At 43.5% G+C, this 21,608-nt stretch overlaps 1 protein-coding gene and 1 pseudogene across 1 annotated transcript in view; one reads left to right on the top strand and one right to left on the bottom strand.

Moving 5' to 3' along the window:
* The window catches only part of PEBP4 (phosphatidylethanolamine binding protein 4), a 304,435-nt gene that overhangs the window by 5,289 nt on the left and 277,538 nt on the right, over positions 1-21,608 (top strand). The window contains exons 2-3 of the mRNA XM_007476487.3: positions 160-293; positions 2,560-2,689. Coding sequence (XP_007476549.1) covers positions 160-293; positions 2,560-2,689 — 264 coding nt within the window. The remainder of the gene's footprint in view (positions 1-159; positions 294-2,559; positions 2,690-21,608) is intronic.
* On the bottom strand, positions 2,003-2,122 carry LOC130456777 (U6atac minor spliceosomal RNA; annotated as a pseudogene).

The following is a 21,608-nucleotide window of genomic DNA, read 5'->3' as shown; positions in this document are numbered from 1 at the left end:
CAGGGTGTCACGAGCCGGATCCAGGTTGGCACAGGCCCAGCTGCACTGTTTGCCTCCCCAGCCACTGAGAGCCCAGGAGAGAAGGTGCCTTTTGTCTCAGTCCAGCTCCCTCCCAGGGCCGGACGGGCTCCCCAAGACTAAGTTCTTGTCTCGCCACAGGTTTCGATGGAGCTGTTAATGGCGGCCATCCTGCTGCTGGGCCTGGTGGGGATGGTGTCTGGCCAAGGGAAAAACAGTAAAGATGATAATTGTATCTACCGGACCCTCGGCCCAGAGGATGCTACGTTCTGCAAGTAAGTGGAACCCACAGGGTGGAGCAGGGGACGAGGGGGAGAGTTGGGGGGAGATCCGGGGACTTGGGTTCTCCTGAGCTCGATTCTGGGCAACCGTGGCTGGGGCCACCGGGAGGCCTACCACAAAACCCATTTCTCTGCAGAACAGCCTTCCTCCCTGCATAAAAGGATGACATTTTTTTTTCCCCTAAAGATGACCATGATTAGGACCCGAACCCATCCTTTCTCCAAACACACACTGGGGAATAAAGAATTCTTTTTTTAATTTTTTAAAAATTTAAACATTTTTAATTTTTAAAATTTATTTTTTATTTTTCAGGAACAATTATCTCACCCACGAACAGAGCACTTCCGCAAGATTCGGGGCTAACTAGGGCAAAAGGGGCCCCATAGTGGAGATATAGAGGAGGCAGGCCCTTATTGGCACAAAGACGTGCAAGAACAGGATCCTGAAATTCTGAGGCCAGCACTCTCCTCAGGATTTCTAAAAAGATGAAAAGAAACGGGGTCCAGCAAAACTAGGCAAGGTCAGCCTGTACTTCACGGGCTAAAAATCTGCTAGAACACAGTCTCCTGGGTGTCCCTGTAGGGTGTTAATAGCCCTCCCCCCCTTCTTCCTCCTCCTCCTCCTCCGTCTCCCTGCACAGGAGGCCTTGGGCTTTAAAGAAGAGCCTTTTCTTTCTGCTGAGCTTTGGTACAGTAAGCGAATTTGCTCAGATAGAAGAGAACCAGAGTTCCTGGAGCTCCTATCACTCTTTGTCAAGGAGCAAAGTAATCTAATAAGACAATTAATTCACACTTGGCCACACGAAGCCACACTTAACAGGCTACTACCTACTTGCCGGCCAGAAGTCTTTGGTTTAAAAGGGAAAGTAGAAAGTGGAGGATGTTTGTCCTAAAGAAATAAATGCCCAACTATATAATTTCAGACATCTTGGGCAATTTTGTTGGGTAAGAGTCTTTCCTAGCAACCTACCCCCAAATCAGACCAGGCAGACGGCTGCCTTCCCTGCCTATTCTGGGCCTCTGGACCTCACTTGATCCATTTTATATTTTCCTAAGATAATCTGTGCACAGACTGGGCTCTTATAAAATCAAATCTCACTTCAAAACACATGTAAAATCGATAGCAGATTGCTTACTGTCTCGGGCTGCGGGGAGGAAGAGGAGGGAGGGAGGAGAGGGAGAGAGAGAGAATTTGGAACTTAAAATTTTTTTAATTGTTTTACATGTAATTGGGGGAGAAAATTTTAAAAATTAAAAAAAAATACTGTGTGCACTCTCTAGAGGGCCTCTGCAATTTATACACATATACACGTATATATACACACATTTTTGTTAGCTTGATTTTATTTTTATTTTTTCATTTTATTTAATTTGTAATATTTTTCTTTTTTTCATTTTTCATTCATTAATTTAGAATATTTTTCCATGGTTACATGATTCATTTTCTTTCCCTCCCCTCCTCCCACCCCCCTTCTGGAGCCAATGAACAATTCCATTGGGTTTTACATGTATCATTGTTCAAAACCTATTTCCCATATTATTAATATTTACAATACAGTGAGCATTTAAAGTCAACATCCCCAATCATTTCCCCATGGAACCACGTGATCAATCATATGTTTTTCTTCTGCGTTTCTGCTCCCACAGTTCTTTCTCTGGATGTGGATAGCATCTTTCTTATAAGTCCCTCAGAATTGTCCTAGATCGTGGCATGGTTAGATGCCACAGAATAGGTGCCTTAACCAAATGTGTTGTTAAGGCCACCAGGACCTCTTCCATCCTTTTCAAGGGGAGTACTAACTTTCTCTCCTTTAATACAACACCAATTTATATTTTTTTTAAAAGAAAAGAAAACGAATAAAGGCAACAAGACACCACAGTGGATAGAATGCTGGGTCTGGAACCAGGAAGACCTGATTTGGAATCCAGCCTCAGACACTCATTATATGACTCCAGGAAAATTACTTAACAGCTGCCTGCCTCAGTTTCCTTAACTGGGAAATAGGATTCATAACAGAGCCTACTCCCAGGGTTATCAAAGGAGATAACATTTATAAAAAGGGCTTATAGTAGGTGCCATAGAAATGCTTATTCCTTTCCCTTCCTATCTGTTTTGTAGCTTTGGGGTTTTCTCCTTAGTTCTGAAAACAGAACCTGGTGTTTGACTGGGGTTTCTGGGCCCCATACCCAACAGCCCTGCAATGCCTCGGACATCTCTAGAAACCCAATGTCCAATGTCCTTCCTTCTCTCTCTTTGCAGGGGCAACCTCAGTGTGATCTACAAGGAGTTGGGGAACATTAACTGCATGTATGTCCCCGCGTGCAACAATTACAGGTGGAAGATTGGCATTTGGGACAAACCTCTCATCAGATACTACCAGGCTAACAAGGTGAGTGCACTGGACATGGAGGGCTTTATCAGCACAGTTACCGCCATCAACCAGATGTTGAACCCCCTCCAGGTGCAGGGTCTGGATGCCACCTTTATTCCTTAGAGACCGATAGAGGTAAACAAAAACCACCCACCTCCTTGGATAAAACCTGCAGGGAATGAAATGAAAGATGGCTTTAAATGGGATTTTTTATGCGTACACACTTGTTATAAAACTAGAAAGTCCTTCTCTGTGACTCAGAGGGGTTTAGGGTCACACCAGTCTCATGCATCCTAGGGAAAGGCTCTAAGACCACAAAGAGTCGGAAGGAAGAGATGTGCTTTCAAATCAAGGGAAGATGCAAAGATTCTTTGCCTGAGCATTCCAGACTGAGGGCTTCCAAGAAGCCTGCAGCACTAACACTCTGGAAATGAAATGCCTTACAGCCAGCCTCTCCATCCCCACCCCACTGGCTCCTTCATTTCCATCCAATGTCAAGGCTTGGTTAGACATGAGGCATTTCCTGCCTTAAGAGGCTGGAAGTACCTTTTCGGGGCTTTAAAAGTTTTTGCCAAGAATCCTTCGCTCTGCTCTTTGACCTTGTGGGAAGGAAAGAGTCTGGAAAACAGAGATGGGCCATCCTGTAGGAGGAACGAAAGCCCCAGGGAATGAATGGTTGTCACCACCAAAGGTATCTCATAATCTTAGAATAGGGAAAATTGGCTTTCTTCCCTTTGGTTAGAGATCAGGTTTATCTTATCTTTTGGGCGGCCTCTAGGGCTCAGATCAGAGGACCATCTTGGACCAAGAATTTACCTGAGGAATATTTCGTTCTAGAGGCTAGATCCATATCCCGGGGAGTCAGTCTTTGATATGAACTTTGGATGGACTTTGTGTGCTCTTTCTGAATGGATGTATTGTTTCCGGTAGGGTCTGTAATATGCGTCTCTCAGTCATATAACACCTGCTACTACTTTGGCATCACAGACCCCCAATATAAAAATTGCCTTGGCATCACAGACCCCCAATATAAAAATTGCTCTGTAGGGATTGGCACTAAAGCCCAGCGTGAACTCAGTTTTACCAGTCTGCTAGACATGAGCTGGGCTCATCTTCTTCCTGCTGCCTTCATTCTCAAACTTGCCCCCACTCCTCAAAGGTATCCTTTGCACCCTCTGGGTATCCGTGCCCTCATGCCCAAAACACTCCCTTAAATGACCCAGAGATGCCCACGCACGCTCCCTCTCTTTGACACGTGCTCTGTCTTGAAATAACCAAGACTCCCTGTTTCCATCCCCTTTTATGAACCAAGCTCGCAGACACTCAGACCCAACACTTCATCCTCTGCATCCTCAGACAACTGGGGACCTCCTCCTTAATGAGCCCCACTGCCAGCTCCTGAAGTCCTTTTGGAGTCCAAGAGAAACTTCATAACCCTGGCAATCACGGGTCTATCTCGCCTCCATCCAGACCTGGGACCCGTCCAAAGTGTTATTGCCCCCATTCTTGGAGGGTCCACAGTGGAGATGGGAATAGGCAAACAGAGCGGAGGGGCAGCCAGGAAGCCCAGGGACTAGACCAGAAATTAGCGTCCCTGAGAAAGCAGCTAAGAGGAAATCCCTGGGCAGAGGGACAGCGTTCTCCAGGGGCAGCTCCTGTGACTTTATACTTTGAAGATGTAGTCATTTCATCGGGGTCAGACTAGCTCTATTGACACACATCACAGCTTCTTTGTAACTAGCCGTCAGACTTGGAGCATCACTGTAGCTGCTCCCTACCTTACCCCAATTCCAGTGAGGATCCTCTAAACTAACCAGGCTGGTGCTTACACATGGCATCTGTATTTAATTATACTCGGTCTTCCCAGTGTGGAAGACCCTTGCCACAGCTTGGACTCTGTTGGCATAGCCTTTGAAAGCTCAGGGTCGGGGGAGCCAGGTGGCTCAGTGGATAGAGAGCCAGGCTTAGATATGGGAGATCTTGGCTTCAAGTATAGTCGCAGATACTTCCTAGCTTTATGACCCTAGACAAGCCCCCCAACCCCATTTGTCTAGCTCTTATCACTCTTTTGCCTCGGAACCAATACTTGGTATCAATTCTTCTTCTCCTCCTTTTTTTTTTTATTGAAACCCTTACCTTTTGTGTATTGGTTCCGAGGCAGAAGAGTGGTAAGGGCTAGGCAATGGGGGTTAAGTGACTTGCCCAGGGTCATACAGTCGGGAAGGATTTATGGTCAGATTTGAACCTAGGGCCTCCCATCTCTAGGCCCGGTTCTCAATCCACTGAGCTATCCAGCTGTCCACTTGGTATCAATTCTAAAGAAGGTAAGGGTTTAAAAATTTAAGAAAGAAAGAAAATTCAGGTTAACCTCTTTGCCAAGGTAAAACATAAGACCAAGATATTCATGGAAGCAGTTAGTCCAGGATCAAGGACAAATGATCAACTCCCATCCCCATAGAATAGAGAGCCTAGAATCAGCAGAGTCAAGAGGTAAGCCCTCTCTTAATAATAACAAATAATCATAATAATGAAGTGCTTGCTATGTACTAGGCACTATGTTGAATATGCACTTTATAATTATTCTCTCATTTGATCCTTAACAGCAACCCTGGGAGGCAGGTGTGTTATTATTTATCCTCATTTTACAGATAAGGAAACTGAGGCAAACAGGGTTAAGTGACTTTCCCAGGGTCACACAGATAGCAAGTGAAGCTAGATTTGGATTCAGGTCTTCCTGGCTCCACTCTCTCCACTATACTACCCAACCACCCAAATCTTTCTGATGTTTTAAAAGCAGGAGCACTGTGAAGTCTTCTCAATTGGAGCAAATAGCTTTTAATGTTTACACTGTATAAGGAAACATATAGTAGTATCTAGCTCTATTTCCTACTTCACTCAGTAGTGTATAGAAGGGGCTGAGAGGACCCTACCTACTCCCCTTCTCCTACTCTAGCCCTCTGTCTCCCTAGACCCTTTTTGGAGATTTGACCAGGTTAACCAATTCCTCCCTTGCCATCAACACTTGGTTATTATGGGAGATGTTTTTGTCTCTCCACCCCTACCCCACAAAGGACCCAAAGGGATTTCAACTAGTCCTACCCAGGGGCTGTGGGTTTGTCGGGGTACCATACCTGCCCAAGCCACCAGGTGGTCCTAAAAATGGTGTTTGTGCAGAAAGTCACTCTAGCCTTCCCTTGCGCCCTGGGTATTTTAAGTGTAGGATAAGAAGGACATCCAAACATAACTCATCAGTCTTATGACTTATGGCTCCACCCATGAGGATCCCCCAATCTTCTTACTTTCCTTCTCAGTGTAACCCCAAAAGAATTCAGTCACTTCATATAGATGCTAAGTATATTAACTGAATGGAAATCAAAAGTAAACTGTAACCTCCTTTGAGCTTTGCATTTCCAGCTCCCCATCTCCCTCTCTTGGGCTCTGTCCTTGCCCTCTGTCAAAGGAAGAGAGGGGAAAGAATAAGGAGAGGGAGGGAAACAAAGAGGAGAGACAATGAGAGACAGACAGACAGAGAAAGAGACAGAAGGAGGGAGAGAGGAAGATAGAGGGAGAGGAGGAGAAGAGAAGAGAGTTGGGTTTGGAGAGCTGGAAATTTGGTGGGTTGCCATTTATGAAGTTTTAACACAAAGTAATGTAGAAATATAAGGACTGGGGCTAATGTGTCTTTCTTATGCCTCATTCTTACTTCAAAAATCCCTGATTTTGTTGGGTGTCTGTGACTTTGAGGTATGAGTATTAAAAACCCTCTGGGTTCATGTTTTAAGAGGTGCCTTGTCAAAAAATTTCTTGACCTCATGTACAACCTAGCAATGAGCTGTACCAAACCTAGGCTAGTCTTCAGAAAATAAACAAGCAGTCTGTTTTCTGGAATGTAATGGGAGCCTTTCCAGCTGGGTCAGAACTCTCAGAGGATGAACTGCACTCAGGTTCTAAGAAGCCAGGGTCAATTCTCTGTCAGAACAAAACACTGAAGAACACGTGAGCAGGGGCAAGCTCTAAAGATATTTCAGTTCAGCTTTAATGTATCTCCCTGCAAAAGGCTTGTGCTCAGTGCCATGTAAGACATAAGGAAGGCTAACATACAAAAGACCCCTTTATGTATGACATTCTCCTATAGGCATGTTGAATTCCTGAAGGCAGGGTCTAGGACACAAGTAGTACAGTAAATGCTTCATTTATATCTCTCTGTCTCTGGGTCTCTGTCTTCCTTTCTCTGTGTCTGTCTCTGTCTTCCTTTCTCTGTCTGTTTCTCCAATTCTTTCTATCTTTCTCTCTGTCTCTGTCTCTCTTCCTCTCTGTGTCTCTGTCTCTCTCTGTTCCCCTCTTCCCCTCTATCTCTGTCTCTCTGTTTCTCTCTTCCTCTGTCTCTGTTTCTCTCTTCTTCTCTGTCTCTGCATCTCTCTCTGTGTCTCTGTCTCTCTGTTTCTCTCTTCCTCTCTGTCTCTGCATCTCTCTCTCTGTGTCTCTCTCTCTGTTTCTCTCTTCCTCTGTCTCTCTCTCTGTCTCTGCATCTCTCTCTGTGTCTCTGTCTCTCTTTTCCTCTCTGTTTCTGCATCTCTCTGTGTGTCTTTGTCTCTCTCTGTCTCTGTCTCTCTGTCTCTCTCTTCCTCTCTGTCTCTGCATCTCTCTCTGTCTCTGACTCTCTCTGTCTCCGTCTCTCTGTTTCTCTCTTCCTCTCTGTCTCTGCATCTCTCTCTGTGTCTCTGTCTCTCTGTTTATCTCTTCCTCTCTGTCTCTGCATCTCTCTCTGTGTCTCTGTCTCTGTCTCTGTCTCTGTCTCTCTGTTTCTCTCTTCCTCTCTGTCTCTGCATCTCTCTCTGTGTCTCTGTCTCTCTGTTTCTCTCTCTCTGTTTCTCTCTTCCTCTGTCTCTCTCTCTGTCTCTGCATCTCTCTCTGTGTCTCTGTCTCTCTTTTCCTCTCTGTTTCTGCATCTCTCTGTGTGTCTTTGTCTCTCTCTGTCTCTGTCTCTCTGTCTCTCTTCCTCTCTGTCTCTGCATCTCTCTCTGTGTCTCTGTCTCTCTGTTTCTCTCTCTCTGTTTCTCTCTTCCTCTGTCTCTCTCTCTGTCTCTGCATCTCTCTCTGTGTCTCTGTCTCTCTTTTCCTCTCTGTTTCTGCATCTCTCTGTGTGTCTTTGTCTCTCTCTGTCTCTGTCTCTCTGTCTCTCTTCCTCTCTGTCTCTGCATCTCTCTCTGTCTCTGACTCTCTCTGTCTCTGTCTCTCTGTTTCTCTCTTCCTCTCTGTCTCTGCATCTCTCTCTGTGTCTCTGTCTCTCTGTTTCTCTCTTCCTCTCTGTCTCTGCATCTCTCTCTGTCTCTCTCTCTGTTTCTCTCTTCCTCTGTCTCTCTCTCTGTCTCTGCATCTCTCTCTGTGTCTCTGTCTCTCTTTTCCTCTCTGTTTCTGCATCTCTCTGTGTGTCTTTGTCTCTCTCTGTCTCTGTCTCTCTGTCTCTCTCTTCCTCTCTGTCTCTGCATCTCTCTCTGTCTCTGACTCTCTCTGTCTCTGTCTCTCTGTTTCTCTCTTCCTCTCTGTCTCTGCATCTCTCTCTGTGTCTCTGTCTCTCTGTTTCTCTCTTCCTCTCTGTCTCTGCATCTCTCTCTGTGTCTCTGTCTCTGTCTCTGTCTCTCTGTTTCTCTCTTCCTCTCTGTCTCTGCATCTCTCTCTGTGTCTCTGTCTCTGTCTCTGTCTCTCTGTTTCTCTCTTCCTCTCTGTCTCTGCATCTCTCTCTGTGTCTCTGTCTCTGTCTCTCTGTTTCTCTCTTCCTCTCTGTCTCTGCATCTCTCTCTGTGTCTCTGTCTCTCTCTGTTTCTCTCTCTCTGTCTCTCTCTTCCTCTCTGTCTCTGCATCTCTCTCTGTGTCTCTGTTTCTCTCTCTCTCTGTCTCTCTCTTCCTCTCTGTCTCTGCATCTCTCTCTGTGTCTCTGTCTCTCTCTGTTTCTCTCTTCCTCTCTGTCTCTGCATCTCTCTCTGTGTCTCTGTCTCTCTGTCTCTCTCTTCTTCTCTGTCTCTGCATCTCTCTCTTTGTCTCTGTCTCTCTCTGTTTCTCTCTTCCTCTCTGTCTGCATCTCTCTCTGTGTCTCTGTCTCTCTGTCTCTCTCTTCCTCTCTGTCTCTGCATCTCTCTCTATGTCTCTGTCTCTCTGTTTCTCTCTTCCTCTCTGTCTCTGCATCTCTGTGTCTCTGTCTCTCTCTGTTTCTTTCTGTCTCTCTCTTCCTCTCTGTCTCTGCATCTCTCTCTATGTCTCTGTCTCTCTGTTTCTCTCTTCCTCTCTGTCTCTGCATCTCTCTCTGTGTCTCTGTCTCTCTGTCTCTCTCTTCTTCTCTGTCTCTGCATCTCTCTCTGTGTCTCTGTCTCTCTCTGTTTCTCTCTGTTTCTCTCTTCCTCTCTGTCTGCATCTCTCTCTGTGTCTCTGTCTCTCTGTCTCTCTCTTCCTCTCTGTCTCTGTGTCTCTGTCTCTGTCTCTGTCTCTCTGTTTCTCTCTTCCTCTCTGTCTCTGCATCTCTCTCTGTGTCTCTGTCTCTCTCTGTGTCTCTGTCTCTCTGTCTCTCTCTTCCTCTCTGTCTCTGTGTCTCTGTCTCTGTCTCTGTCTCTCTGTTTCTCTCTTCCTCTCTGTCTCTGCATCTCTCTCTGTGTCTCTGTCTCTCTGTCTCTCTCTTCTTCTCTGTCTCTGCATCTCTCTCTGTGTCTCTGTCTCTCTCTGTTTTTCTCTGTTTCTCTCTTCCTCTCTGTCTGCATCTCTCTCTGTGTCTCTGTCTCTCTGTTTCTCTCTTCCTCTCTGTCTCTGCATCTCTGTGTCTCTGTCTCTCTATGTTTCTTTCTGTCTCTCTCTTCCTCTCTGTCTCTGCATCTCTCTCTGTGTCTCTGTCTCTCTCTCTGTCTCTCTCTCTCTGTGTCTCTCTTCCTCTCTGTCTCCGCATCTCTCTCTGTGTCTCTGTCTCTGTTTCTCTCTTTCTCTGTCTCTGTCTCTAACATCTTAGCTCCAATAAGAAGCATACAGATGACAACTAGATAAGTAACCTGCGAGGGCCACGAGGGAAGCACCCAGAGTTATGAGGTTTTAAAGACGGGAGAAATCACTCCTGACAAGGGTGAGTGTCCGTCAGGGAGTGTGTGTTGACTATCTAGATTGGAGAGAATCTGGGGAGACTTCATGGACGAATTGGTTTTATTTGAGTTGGGCCTCGAAGGATGGGTAGGCTCACGAGCCTCGGTTCAGAACCTGCCCATCTCCCGCAGTTGACACCACGGCGGGTTGGTGCGAGGCGGCCCACTGCTGGCCAGCAGCATGCGGCACATACTAGCTGGGTCCCCCCAACGTTCTCTGCCAAGGGCTCGTCAGCGATGCACCTCTGCTGCCACTAGATGGCAGCATCAGCCTTCCTGAGCACCGGGCATGAACCTGAGGACAACTCTTCCAGTGTTAGATTCCGCGGATTGTGTGGGAATTTGTGGGAAACTGGACTTGATGGGGTTGGAGGGAAAACCTCAGAGTCTGCGTAGTCAACCTCTTCACAAGAAGAGGAAATCGGGGGCCGCGGAGAAGTGACTTGTCCAAGGTCTCACAGCAAATTAATGACAGAACTGGGACTAGACCCGGGATTCCGGGCTCCTCTTCTAGCATCTAGCAAACCAGAGGGAGGGAGGCAGCGATGCTCTGTAGCCTAGGGTCCGGGCACTGAGCACTCGTAGTCTCCCACCCTAGGGAGGTGCTGCCCTAGGACTGTAATGGAGGCATGCCTCCAAGAAGGCATTTCCATTCATATAATATGGAAAAATAAGAAATCAATAACTACTAAGCAAGTATTTCCTGCAGGGACATACAACTGCTGGCCAAGGCAGTTCTGTGGGCAATGGCTTCTTTGGATGGGGCTTTCTCCGCCTTGCCAAAGACGTTCAGGACAGGCCCCTGGCACTGCCACTGGAGAAAAAAACGAGTTTTTCTGAGGGTTGACAGAGCCATGAGCTATAAATAAAGCCTTAGCCTTTGCCTTATGTAATACTTTCCCTCTTGCAAGTGTTTAACTGAACTGTAGCTCCCATCATTCTTAAAAACAAAACAAACAAACAAACCTTACCTTCTGTCTTAGCATCTATGCTAGGACAAAAGAGAGGCAAGGACTAGGAAACTAGGGTTAAGTGACTTGCCCAGGGTCACACAGCTAGGAAGTATAGGGTCAGATTTGAGACCAGGAAGGAATAGATCTGGTTATGAAGAGAGAGAGAGAGAGTGTGTGTGTGTGTGCATGTAATCTATCTATCTATCTATCTATCTATCTATCTATCTATCTATCTATCTATCTATCTATCTATCTATCTATATTTTCTATATTTTTAATTTTATTTTTAATGTAATATTTATTTATATAAATTTATATAAGTATATATTTAAATATATAAATAAATGTAAATAGAATATATAAACATAAAATTTAATATTATGTATTATACATTTATATACTAAAATATATATTTAAACCCTTACCTTCTGCCTTGGAATCAATATTGTGTATTGGTTCTAAGGCTGAAGAGCAGTAAGGGTTAGGCAGTGGGGGTTAAGTGACTTGCCCAGGGTCACACAGCTAGGAGTGTCTGAGGACAGATTTGAACCCAGGACCTCCCTTCTCTAGGCCATGGGGGCAGCTGGGTGGCTCAGTGGAGAGAGAGCCAGACTTGGAAATGGGAGGTGCTGGGTTCAAATGTGACCTCAGATACTTCCTTGCTATCTGACCCTGGACAAGTCACTTAGCCCTAATTGATTAGCTTTTACTGTTCAAGTTGGTCTTGAAATCGATACTTAATATAAATTCTTAGAAGGTATAGGTTTTTTTTTTAATAATGTTTTTTATTTTATTATTCTCAGTTACATGTGAAAACAATTTTTAACTTTTTTTTTTTTTTAGTTTTTGAGTTCCAAATCTCCTTCCCCTGGCCCCTCATTGAGAAAGCACTTTAATATAAATAATACATGTACAGTCATGCAAAAATATTTCCATGTAGGCCATGATGCAAAAAAGAACACAAACCAAAAAACTCCAAGAAAAATAAAGTAAAAAGTGGTATGCTTTGATCTGCAATCAGACTCTAACATAACACACTCACTCTTTCTCTGGAGGTGGATAGCATTTTTCATACAAAGAGCTTTAAATGCCAAAGGACTTTTTCTTTGATCCTACTGGTAATAGGGAATCACTGTGTTTTATTGAGGAGGGATGGGGGGACAGACAGAAGAACTATATGTGATATGATTAGACCTGTGCTTTAGAAAAATCACTCTGGTGGCAATTTTCCAGAGATACAAATTAGAGATAAGAATGGAACAGTGTAAACCCATTTACCAAATTATTCCTTTCCAAATTTCCAGGCAGTATAATTGTGAGTTTTATCACCCAGATACCCTAAACTAGTAGAATTGATGTTAAAGCAGTTTACAGGGCAACCTGGGGGAGGCTAAAGGGATGTTAATAATTTACTCAGTAATAGGAACTCAGGAGCCTCTGGGTCTGAAAAGAATTAAATTTCAGCACCAGGTCTGCATTGAACTGGAATCTTGTGACCCTGGCCTTTCAGTATAGGAATCACAGTTAAGAGGACTGTAGTCAATGCTGCCTGGCACGAAAGAGGAAAAACCCAGTGGACTGAGAGCCAAGCAGGTCCTGGGTTCAAATTTGGTCTCAGACATTTCCTAGCAGTGAGACCCTGGACAAGTCACTTAACCTTCTTTGCCTAGTTCTTTCGCTCTTCTATCTTGAACCAATACTTAGTACTGATTTTAAAACAGATGGTAAGAAAAAAGAAAGAAAGAAAGAAAGAAAGAAAGAAAGAGAGAGAGAGAGAGAGAGAGAGAGGGAGGGAGGGAGGAAGGGAGGAAGGAAGGAAGGAAGGAAGGAAGGAAGGAAGGAAGGAAGGAAGGAAGGAAGGAAGGAAGGAAGGAAGGAAGGAAGGAAGGAAGGAAGGAAGGAAGGAAGGAAGGAAGGAAGGAAGGAAGGAAAGAGAATAGGAAGAAAGAAAGAAAGAAAGAAAGAAAGAAAGAAAGAAAGAAAGAAAGAAAGAAAGAAAGAAAGAAAGAAAGAAAGAAAGAAGAGAAAGAAGAAAAAAAATAAGAAGAAAAGTCTCCTGTTAGTGGTGGACTAGGAGTCAGGGACAGTGCAGCCCAGCCTCCTAACTTCACAAACATTTTTCTCTTTTACATCCTGTGTCTCCCTACACAGATCTTCCCACTCTGATTAAACTCCAACCAGGTCTGCTGAAAACCTTTCCTCCAACCAAAGTCTGTGCTGGGGTAGCATCATCACCTGCTTTGCTCCAAAGAGGCTTGTGGGGGATGTAGTTCCCAAGAATATGTTTCCTCCCCTCCCCTTCCCTCATTTCACCCAAATGAGGAAACTGAGATGGAGAGGAAAGGGGGATCTCCAAGGCATCAAATGGCATCTTTTCTATAAAGTGCTCCATAAATGTTGGACTGAAATGATTGGCTGAATGAATGAGACTGAACCAATGGTGTGATTCTCTAGAGGGTGGAGGGCAGGCCCTGGAGCCAAGGAAAATAGGTGGGGGCTATTGCAGGTGTAAAGAGCAAAGAAAACCAGGGAGAGTAATTCAGTGCCTTTTCTCCTCTTTTCCCTGGTGTGTTCGATTGGGAGCTTCTTGAGGGCACGGATGGTTTTTTACTCTTCTAAGTGTCTCTAGTGTTTAATGCAGTGCCCAGGCACAGACACAATAAGGGCTTAACGAATATTGTAACTCGTTTTGGTTCCCCGAGGTCAGTCAGAAGTAGGAAAGGGCCTGAGTGGGATGGTGGGAATGGTCTGACCAATTACTGCTTCCCCAAAGAGAAAGGACTGAATTCAATTTGACTCCTGAAGAGACAAACCAGTATAGAAAAGGCCTGCTCCTTTTTGCCACAGCAAGTCAGAGATTTGGGCAATAATGGCTGAAAGATACGTTCAAGTCCATTGGCTTGGCTGGGCCTTACTGTGTCATGGCGGGAGCCTGGCATTCCCTTAGTAATGGGTGGAGCCCTCCTCTTCAAGGGTTAGGCAGAAAGGGCAGCCGATCTCCCAGGAGCCTTACACACTGGACACATCCCGAGAGAGGAAATGGACATTATGGAAAGCACAGCTGTAGCGAAGATTGCTGTTCAGGCCTTTCAGCTGTGTCTGACTCTTCAGGACCCTATTTGGGGTTTTCTTGGCAAAAATCCTGCAGTGCTTTGCCATTTCCTTCTCCAGCTCATTTGACAGATGAGGAAATGGAAGCAGATACAAAATAGAGTTAAGTGACTTGCCCACATACCTAGCAAGTGTCTGAGGCTGGATTTGAATTCAGGTGTTCCTGACTCCAGGTCTAGAATTCTTAGCTGTTTCATGTACTGAAGACAGAGCTATAAAAATATGTACATGCCTATGTATCTATCTGAAGAGCACTCATAGTCAACTAAGCATTTCGGCAACTATTCTCTTGTCTGGGCCTCACAACAATGCTCAAATGCAGACTCCAAGGAGCCCTGGAGTCAGACGGCCTCGATTTTAGTTTTGCCTGAGCCTAGTGCCTGTGTAACTTTGAGGAAGTTAGTTGACCTCTCTGAACCTCAGTTTCCTCTTCTGTAATACTAGGGAGTTGCGCTAGATGCTCTTTGAGGTTCTGGTTAATTCTACGTCTGTGATCCTGTGAAATGTATGACTTGGGATGAGTCACTCCTTTGTGAGCTGAATTTTCCTCAATTGTAAATGGGAATATAGGGACTTGTACTTTCTACTTTACAGGGTTAGTTGGAGGATCAAACAAGATGGTGCATTTTTATTTTATTTTATTTTTAAATTTAAAAAATTTTACAAAAAATTTACAAATTTCCACACGAGTTTCCTGAAGTTATATATCCAAATGATCTCCCTTCCTTTCTTCCCTCTCTCCTCCTGAAGCTGACAAACAATTCAATCTGAGTTATACATGTATTATCACACAAAACATGTTTCCATATTATTCATTTTTATAAAATCCCAACCCTAAAACTTATAGCCCACTCCCCAAATAAGTGCTAAATCATATGCTTTCATCTGCATTCCTATAGTTCTTTCTCTGGAGGTGGAGAGCATTCTTTGTCGTAAGTCTCTCAGAATTGTGCTGGATCGTTGCATTGCTGTTAGTAGCTAATTCTATTACATTTGATCTTTCCACAATGTTTCAGTTTCTGTGTACAACGATTTCCTGGTTCTGTTTATTCACTCTGCAGTAGTTCATGAAGGTATTTCCAGCTCTTTCTGAAATCATCCTGTTCATCATTCCTTATGGCACAATTGTATTCCATCATATACCACAGTTTGTTCAGCCATTCTCCAGTTAAAGGACATCCCCTCATTTTCTAATTTTTTGCCACCACAAACAGCGTGGCTATGAATATTTTTGTACAAATAGGTCCTTTTCCATTAAAAAAAATATCTTTGGTATACAGACCTAGTAGTGGTATTACTGGGTCAAAGGGTATGCATTGTTTTATAGCTCTTTGGACACAATTCCAGATTGCCCTCCAGAATGGTTGGATCAGTTCGCAACTCCCTCAACAATACATCAGTGCCCCAGTTTTATCGCATCCCTCCAATATTTATCATTTTCCTCTACTGTCATATTGGCCAATCTGATAGCTAGGATACCTCAGAATTGTTTTAATGTACATTTCTTTAATCAAGAGTGATTCAGAATATTTTATTCTATTGGAAGGAGGCAGATTTAGTCTTGCAGTAAAGAAAAACTTGCTAATGATGGGAGTTATCCAGAAGTGGAATAGGCTCCCCCTCACCGTAGATCTTTAAGCAAAATCATGATGACCCCTTGTCTGATATGATGGGAACAAAGGAGAATGGATCTGTTCAGGTACAGGTAGAACTAGTTGAGTCTCTAGGGTCCAACTTTGAGATTCAGAGATTCCATGATTCATCCTCCTTTATTTTTAGGGAACAAGAACACTGTGTAATGGAAAGAGCACTGTGTAATGGTTTTGAAGTCAGAAGAGTGGAATCAGTCAGTCAACAAGCATAAAGGGCTTATTATGTGCCAAGCACTGGGCTAATTGCTGGAAATACAAAAAAAGGGAAAAAACCCAACATGGTTCCTACCTCCAAGGAGCTAGGATTCTAAGAGAGGAAATGACATGCAAATAACTATGTACATAAAAGATATATATATACATATACACATATATATGTAGTATAAATGGGTAATAATCTCAGAGAGAAGGCAGTAGCAGTGGTGGGGATGGGAAAGACCTCTTACAGAAGGAGGGATTTGAGCTAAGTGGCTTTAAAGATTTAAAAACCAAATAGAGGATTTTATACTTATTTCTGACGATAAAATCAAGCTATTGGAATTTATTGAGTAGGTGGAGAGGTGCTTTCAGAAGACCATTTTGGCAACTGAGTGGAATATGGACTGGAATGGGGAGAGGCTTGTGCCATGTAGACTTTTATTCAACTTTATTATTTTAATAGTTCAAATTAAAGGTGACATGGCCTTCCACAAGAATAGTGGCTATGTGAGTAGAGAGGAGGAGCCATACACAAGCCATATTTGTGAAGGTAGAAATGATAAGATTTGGGGACAGATTGGACATGAAGGCTAAGTGCAAGTGAGGAGTCAAGAACGATGCCAGGGTTGTGAGTCTGGATAACTGGGAGGATAATGGTACCCTCAGTAGTAAGAGGGGAGGTAGTAAGAAGGGATAGTTTGGACAGAAAAATAATCAGTTCAGTTGTGGACAGGTTGAGTTGCAGATGTCTATGGGACATCTAGTTCAAGATGTCTAATATGCAGTTAGAAATGCAAGACAAAGTCCAGAGAGAGAGGTCAAAGTGGAATAAATGGTCTGAGAATCATCTACAGAGAGATGATCACTGAATCCATGGAGATCACCAATTGAGGTAGTGTTCAAGGAGAGGAGAAGATGGCCAATGACAGTCTTGGGAGATACTCAGAGTGGATGTTGTCTACAGGGAGATCCAGCAAAGGAGACTGAGAGGGAGCAGGTAGGGGGAGAACCTGGAGAAAGCAGTGTCCTAAAACCCTAGAGAGGAGAAAGAATCAAGGAGGAGAGGGTGATGGGCAGTGTCAAAGGCTGCCCAGAAGTTGAGAAGGATGAGGACTGAGAAAAGGTCTTCTCATCTCTCTGATACTCACTGTCCTTTTGGGGAAAAATAAATATCTGTGCTACCCCCTTCTCAAGAATAGTATGAGGAAGGTGCTTCATCAACCTTAAAGCTCTAGGGAAATGAGAGCTGGCACTATTTATTTATTATATTGCCAGACCTAAGATGTGATTGATGAAGGGAGCTTCCCATAAGAGACTTCCTGTGCCCAAACAGCTTTCTAAATAAGGATGAAGTTCACTGACTTGCATGTGTCAGTGGTAGGCTTTGAACATAGGCCTTTTGGAATCCTAAATGCTCTACTCACAATGCAGTAGTGTTTCAAGCTCTTTTTGTTATTCCTTAAATGTCACCTTAAAGGTGGAGGGTCTGTGGTTCCTTGGCTCTATTTGTTGAGCCCTGATATGAATGAGATAAGACAGAACCCAGGCCAGAGTTACTTAATGGCCTAGACTGTATCCAGCCAGCCCTCCAGTGGCATCTCAGCAGTTGACTCTCCTTGGTCCAGAGGGGCCCTAGGTGAGAAGGGTAGCTGGGCCAGTGCCAATGATCTGTTTGTGAAACTCCCATTGAGAAATTAAATTTAATTTAATAAGCATTGACAAAGCCTCTACTATGTGCTGGGCACTGGGCTAGGCACCCAGGATACAAAGACAAAAGAAATCATTTATACCCTCAAGGACTTCACATTTTACTGGGCTAACACAACAGGCACTCAAATAAGAATAAACAAAATATGTGCAAAGTAAATAAATCCAAAGTGATTCCAAGGAGGGGGTGTACAAAATGGAAATCTTATTCAAAAAAGAATTAATTAATAGACACCTAAGCCCTCAAGCCTCTATAGGTTGCCCTAGAGGAAGGCTTTTCTTCTTTTACTTTTTTTTAAAACCCTTATCTTCTGTCTTAGAATTGATACTAAGGATCTGTTCCATGGCAGAAAAGTAGTAACGGCTAGGTAATTGGGGCTAAGGGACTTGTCCAAGGTCACACAGTTAGGAAGTATCTAAGGGTAGATTTGGACCCAGGATCTCTGGTCTTCAGGCCTGGCTTAGCCACCTAGCTGCCTTCTTAATCTTTTTTATATTTTAGACCCCTCTAGCAGTCTGGTGAAGTCTCTGGATTCCTTCTCAGAATCTCAGAAGAAATTCATAAAATGGAATATATAGGATTACAAAGGAAATTAAAGATCAACAATAAAGATGTCTTTTTTTCCCATTCAAGTTAATTGACTGCATGAAATTTACCTAGCTAGTAAATGTCCCATTTATGGATGCCGTGTGTGTGTGTGTGTGTGTGTGTGTGTGTGTGTGTGTTTCAGTACTAACTGCCCAGAGCCATCCTCATAGGGACACCTAATCAAGGGACTCAATTCTGCCTCCAGAAAGGGAGCCAGAGACAGGACCAGGCAACTGAGGCACAAACTAAGGCATCCAAGGGTAGAAGGACCACAAAGCGGGTCAGGAAATTGGGGCACAAAGTGAGGGACCCATCCTTCTTGCGACTGGTAAGATAGAACCTGGGTCCCAGTCCTTGCCTGCCAAATATACCTAGAGAGTCCTCTTTTTCAATTCAGGTAGCTATATTGTTATTCAGTTGTTTCCATTGTGTACAATTCTTCATGACCTTTTTTTGGGGGGGGGGGGGCTGTTCTTGGCAAAGATATTGGACTGGTTGGCCATTTCCTTCTCTGGCTCATTTCACAGTTGAGGAAACTGAAGCAAAAAGGGTGAAGTGACTTGTCCAGAATCATACAGCTAGTAAGAATCTGCAGCTAGATTTGAACCCAGATCTTCCTGACTCCATGTTGACCTGGAGGTTCCACTGTAGTAAGTTTAGGGCTAGATTTGTTTTTTATAGACCCCAAAAGGAAAGATGAGATATCCTCATCAGTTCTGCTTTCCAGTTTACAAAACATTTGATCTCTCAGGACAACCTTAGGAGGTGCCACAGTTGGAATCCCCAATTTTATAGGTAAAAATGAGACTGAGAGGGAGTCAATGACTTGTCCAGGGCCACACAGCAAATTAGTGACAAAGTTGGAACTAGAAGCCTGACTCCTTTTTTATGCTATACCACACTTTTCTAATTTCCCCCAAAAGGGTCACAAAGATTTGGACATGACTTAAAAAAATGACTAAACAAAAAGTGGAGAGGGGAAAACCAGCTTAAGACATTGATATCATGATGAAGAAATAGAATCAGATGATGTAGGAATCGTGTGTTCGTTTTGGAAAGAATCTTAGCCAAATGGTCGTTGGACGTTTGGTTTTGTAAATGAGAAAGCTGAGGTCCAGAGAGAAATGACTTGCTCAGGAGTTTGCACTGAATTATCAATAAAGATAGCTCAGTGGATAGTGAGCCAGGCTTGTTAACGAGAGGTCCTGGTTTCAAGTCAGGCCTCAGATACTTCCTAGCTGAAAGACCCTGGGCAAGTCACTTAACCCCAACGATCTGGCCCTTGTTTCTGTTCTGTTTTAGACTTGATACTAAGACAGAAAGTAAGGGTTTAAAAAAATAAAGGAATATCAGCAAAGGTGTTACTAGAATATTTGTTTTTTGATTTTTGAATTGAATACAATGCCTCACTGGTCCTCATTCACTTGGCTGGAGAAAAATGCATTCCTACCACTCATTTCCAAAACAGCAATGAATTGTGTTGAGCAAATTATGGAGGGTCTTGGCCCTGTGGTTGACCTGTACCCAATAAGTGCTGAATGAATGAGCAAATGAATGGCTTCAAGATCCCTAACGTGGCTCTTTGGGCATAATTCTCATCACTGACACTTAGGGAGAGCCCTTAGCCTGCCAGGGACTAGTTACCCAGAGATCATAGATTTATTTCAAGCTGCAAAGGACCTTAGCTTACAATAAAGGCCGTATACCTGCCCAGATGGGCTCTACTTGAGACGTGGGCGTCCGCCGTGGATGTCTTTTTGGTAGTACCAGAACATCCGATATATGGATGTTAATCAGCGAAGGGATGGATAGACTGATGAATGAACAAACACATCGTCAACTGCCTATGTGAAGCATAAATTTGAATGCTAGGAAAACATGTTTCAGACTACAGATTTTTTTTCCTGATCAAATAATGTTTCTTTGAAAAATTGTGTAGGATGTTTAACGGATAGAGCAGTCAACATGAAAGGCAAGTTCAATGAGTTTACATCCTGACTTAAAAAAAAATATTATTTGGCCAGATTTCTGTGTGGGGTTATTTTCGTGTTTGGAATCTGGTCATTGTAGATCTATTGGGAATGTTGGAAGAGGCTCTTTTGGACTTTTCAAAGGCTAAGTTACATTTGTAATGAGACACAAAGGAGTATATATTTGGCAAGAATGCTGAAGTGACTCTTGGCCCTTTCTCCTTAGAGGAAAAAAAAGTGATGGTGTAAAGAAGTAGCTTTGAAAAAGTGCTGGAGGCTTTAAAAGGTCATTTGGCCATTTCAGGCATTTGGGATTAACTTTTTTGGCAGCATTCCTCCTCCAAGGACCATCCTGGGGGATGCTCAGTCAAGAATGGGGTTGGGGGGTGATCCCCTCCAGATCAGACTGAATGAGAATCTAATAAAAACAGGACTGGCTGTAAATGTACTTGTATGAAATACTGTGTACCTTAAATCTGCAATTTGTTCTATAATCTCTAAAGAACTTGGGAGACTGCAGGATGTGATAGAAGGATGGCTAGTTTGGACTCAGAAAACCTAGGTTTAAATACTGCCTTTTAAACCTTTTATCGATGTACCGAGCACAGGGCACTTAACCCCCCTTTGCCTCAGTCTCCTCATTTGTGAAATGAGGGGCTTGGACTGCATAAAGGTCCCTTCCAGCTCTAGATCCATGGTTCCTTGCTCCTATTTTCATATTTTTATCTCTACTGATTCTCATGACATCCCCCTGAAGTAGTATAATAAGGAAGACTCTGGGGGTCTTTGTCTGCCTCAATTACACAACTACGTTGTTATAGTTTAGTTATTTCAGTTTTGTCTGACTCCTCATGTTCCCGTTTGAGTTTTTCCCCCAAATAGATTACTGGAGTGGTTTGCCATTTTCTTCTCCAACTCATTTGAAAGATGATGAAACTGAGGCCAATAGGGTTAAATAACTAGCCCAGGGCCTCACACTTAGGAAGCATGGCCACATTTGAACTCAGGTCTTCCTGACTTCAGGTCCCACACTAGTTGGGAATAATAGTTGCATTCACCTTTTGGTGTTCTTGTAAAGATCAGATGATATTAGTATTTGTAAAAGGCTTAGCACAGTGCCTGACACATAGTAGGCACATTCCTTTCCCCATTCTCCTTGCCCAAAGTCTGACAGCAGATCAATTTGGGTAGGACCATCAGGCTCTAGTGTGAGTGAACTGTGTGGATAGCTTTAAGATGTCAAGAGATCAAGATTATGTTTGGTTTTAAAAAAAACCTTTATTTCTGTCTTAATAACAGCTTTAAAATGCAAGGGCAAGGACTAAGCAAATGGGGTTGTGACTTGCCCAGGGTCACTAGTTAAGAAATATTGAGACCAGATCTGAACCTAGGTCTTCGCTATTCCAGGCTTGGAGCCACTCAGATGCCCCAGTTAATTTTTTTAGATTCCATATAATACTGTTGACTCTTTAAAAAAAAATACCATATCTTCCATCTTGGAATCAAAACTAAATATTGGTTCCAAGGCAGAAGAGTGTTAAGGGCTAGGTGATAAGGTTTAAATGATTTGCCCAGAGTCATACAGCTTGGAAGTGTCCAAGATCAGATTTGAACCCAGGATTTCTAGACCATAGACCTG

This window comes from Monodelphis domestica, chromosome 1 (genome assembly GCF_027887165.1).
Source record: "Monodelphis domestica isolate mMonDom1 chromosome 1, mMonDom1.pri, whole genome shotgun sequence".
Taxonomy (NCBI): Eukaryota; Metazoa; Chordata; class Mammalia; order Didelphimorphia; family Didelphidae; genus Monodelphis; species Monodelphis domestica.
The sequence above is the reverse complement of the archived record's forward strand: the minus strand, read 5'-3'. Positions and strand labels throughout refer to the sequence as shown.